Source organism: Alnus glutinosa, chromosome 1 (assembly GCF_958979055.1).
Source record: "Alnus glutinosa chromosome 1, dhAlnGlut1.1, whole genome shotgun sequence".
NCBI lineage: Eukaryota > Viridiplantae > Streptophyta > Magnoliopsida > Fagales > Betulaceae > Alnus > Alnus glutinosa.
The window spans coordinates 983,378-985,605 of NC_084886.1; the positions used below are offsets into that span (position 1 = coordinate 983,378).

The 2,228-nt window shown below is 36.7% G+C and overlaps 1 protein-coding gene across 1 annotated transcript; it reads left to right on the top strand.

The window, feature by feature from the left end:
- The first annotated feature begins 961 nt into the window (after positions 1–961).
- On the top strand, positions 962–2,228 carry LOC133864185 (auxin-responsive protein SAUR71-like). Its single transcript, XM_062300446.1, has one exon. It carries the CDS (start codon positions 1,499–1,501, stop codon positions 1,973–1,975), a length of 477 nt encoding a protein of 158 aa, XP_062156430.1. The 5' UTR covers positions 962–1,498; the 3' UTR covers positions 1,976–2,228.

Sequence of the window (2,228 nt, forward strand, 5' to 3'; positions counted from 1 at the left end):
TTAGCCGAGGGAAAAAAGAAACGAGGAATCATCTCGGGATTTGAAAAGGTCATGGATTATTGGATACAAGTCAAACTCAACCAGGATCCCTGCATGCACTAACTATTAAGCCTAGTTCAATTTCAACTCGTATACCTGCAATAAACACATTCAAAACGACAAATATAGATCGTGTACGTGGGCGGCTAATGCTGTATAAGTATAGTAAAGTCTTTTTCATCGATCCATCCATCCCGTGACGCTGTCTATTTAGATGTAATATATTTAACCTGATATCGATCGTATCGTAAACATGAAATCCGCGACTATAATTTACAATATTCTCTAATTATACGATACAATATTTAGTGAAGACAAATGTTAATTTGGTGTACGTACTAATACCATTTTTCTGTTTTTGTTATACTTCTTTTTACAAACTGATATTATTAAAATGATTAATAGTATATGATCACTCACAAATCAGACAATAACTAAAGGTTTGTTTAGTTTTGAGAATTTAAAAAACACAATTAAGTATTTAATTAAATCGTGATTTGATATTTCAAATTACAGTTTAATCTTTAAAATCATATGGTTTAAAAAATAAAAAATAAAATAAAAAAATTCATGTACGTATCTTATCTTTTTAAAACCGTCATTTTTGTTTTTAGATTAAAAACAAAAATGTGCTTCCAAACGAAATATTTTCCTTATCCGTGAATTGTTATCGCTTACCAACAAGAATATAAATATATATATATATATATATGGTGGTAATAAAGTATTTGTCCACTTGCATCGATTCACAGGAGCTGGCCTCTTCATGTCACCATAAGGGTGAAAAAGGAAATTGGAATAGTGTTGCATAGAGAAAGATACAGGCTCATTGGCCATTCTGTCCTTCTAACGTTGACAAGTAGGTTACCTTTAAGAATAATTTAAATCCCATTTGAGCTTATATATAGGAAAAGAAAGCTAGTGGTGATCGTCAACTAAAGCCGCAAGTGAGGCCAATATCCAGCGAGAGTACTCTTCCGGTTCTTCTTATCCTCTTCTTCATTCTAGAGTTCTTGAAAACACTACTCAAATGGCTACCTTCCTCTGAATCCTCTTATGGGTTCACAACCTACTTATTTTATGTGATTTTTCCGTCCCAACTTTTTCTTTCTGGTTCCTCTTCTTGTGCATGATTTCATCTGCTTTTCTTTTTCCAGTTTAATTAGAAAGGTATGAGTAACACAATGAAGCCAAGGGTCAAGGTCAGGTTTCATTTGGTTTACGACAGAGGTTAACCAAAACACCCAAGACTTTCAAAGCATTCTTTTTACGTACCCGCGTCTCCTTGATCTTTTTCTTCTTTTTTTTTCATTTGTGCTTAAACATGGAGATATTGTTCGTATGTTGTGAGTGAATTTTAAGCTCATATATATATATACTTGCGTTTCCTTTATCCTTTATGCTCTAGAATTAGCTATATATTATTCTGGTTAATTAATTTTTGTACCGATCGACGAAAATGGATGTGATCGCTGAGGAAAAAGGGAAGAAGGGGCTGATCATCAAGACATGGGAGCGATGCAAATCCATCGGACGAGGCCGTAAGAGGTCCTCGGGACCCGTGCGTGCCCTGACTCTGAAGAGCAAGTCGTGGCCGTCGCTCATGGAAGAAGATGAAAAGCGTGCAAGAAAACGCCGGGTAGCTCCGGAAGGCTGCTTCTCTGTCTATGTTGGACCTCAAAAGCAAAAGTTTGTGATCAAAACAGAATATGCAAACCATCCTCTATTCCAGATGCTGCTTGAAGAGGCCGAGTCGGAGTATGGTTACGGTAACCAAGGCCCGCTTGCTCTTCCATGCAACGTTGATATCTTTTACAAGGTGTTGTTGGAAATGGAGGATGGCCATCAAATTCATCAAGGATGCGGCTTGAAGCGCTATGGTTCGTATCACCTTCTTAGCCCGCCTCAAATGGTCGCCAGAAATACTCAGTTTTAAATGTACGTGTGCCTGCAACGCAGCCTGTGCCTTTTGGTTCTGATCGTTTTGTTTTTCTTAGACTCGATCGTGTGATATAAGTGTTTTAAGAATGTTTTGTGGGGTTTTCTTTCGTTTGTAATTACATGGTTATGTGGGATTCATGAGTTTTCTTAGTTTCTGTAATCATGGAATACTGCTGTACGTAATCGAAGAAGGGGATCGATATGCAGGAAAGAAATCCAAGCTATATATATATATATTCGTATCAGAA

Excerpts from the sequence above, each read along its gene's own strand:
- LOC133864185 (XM_062300446.1), top strand. The coding sequence starts at position 1,499 with ATGGATGTGATCGCTGAGGAAAAAGGGAAGAAGGGGCTGATCATCAAG.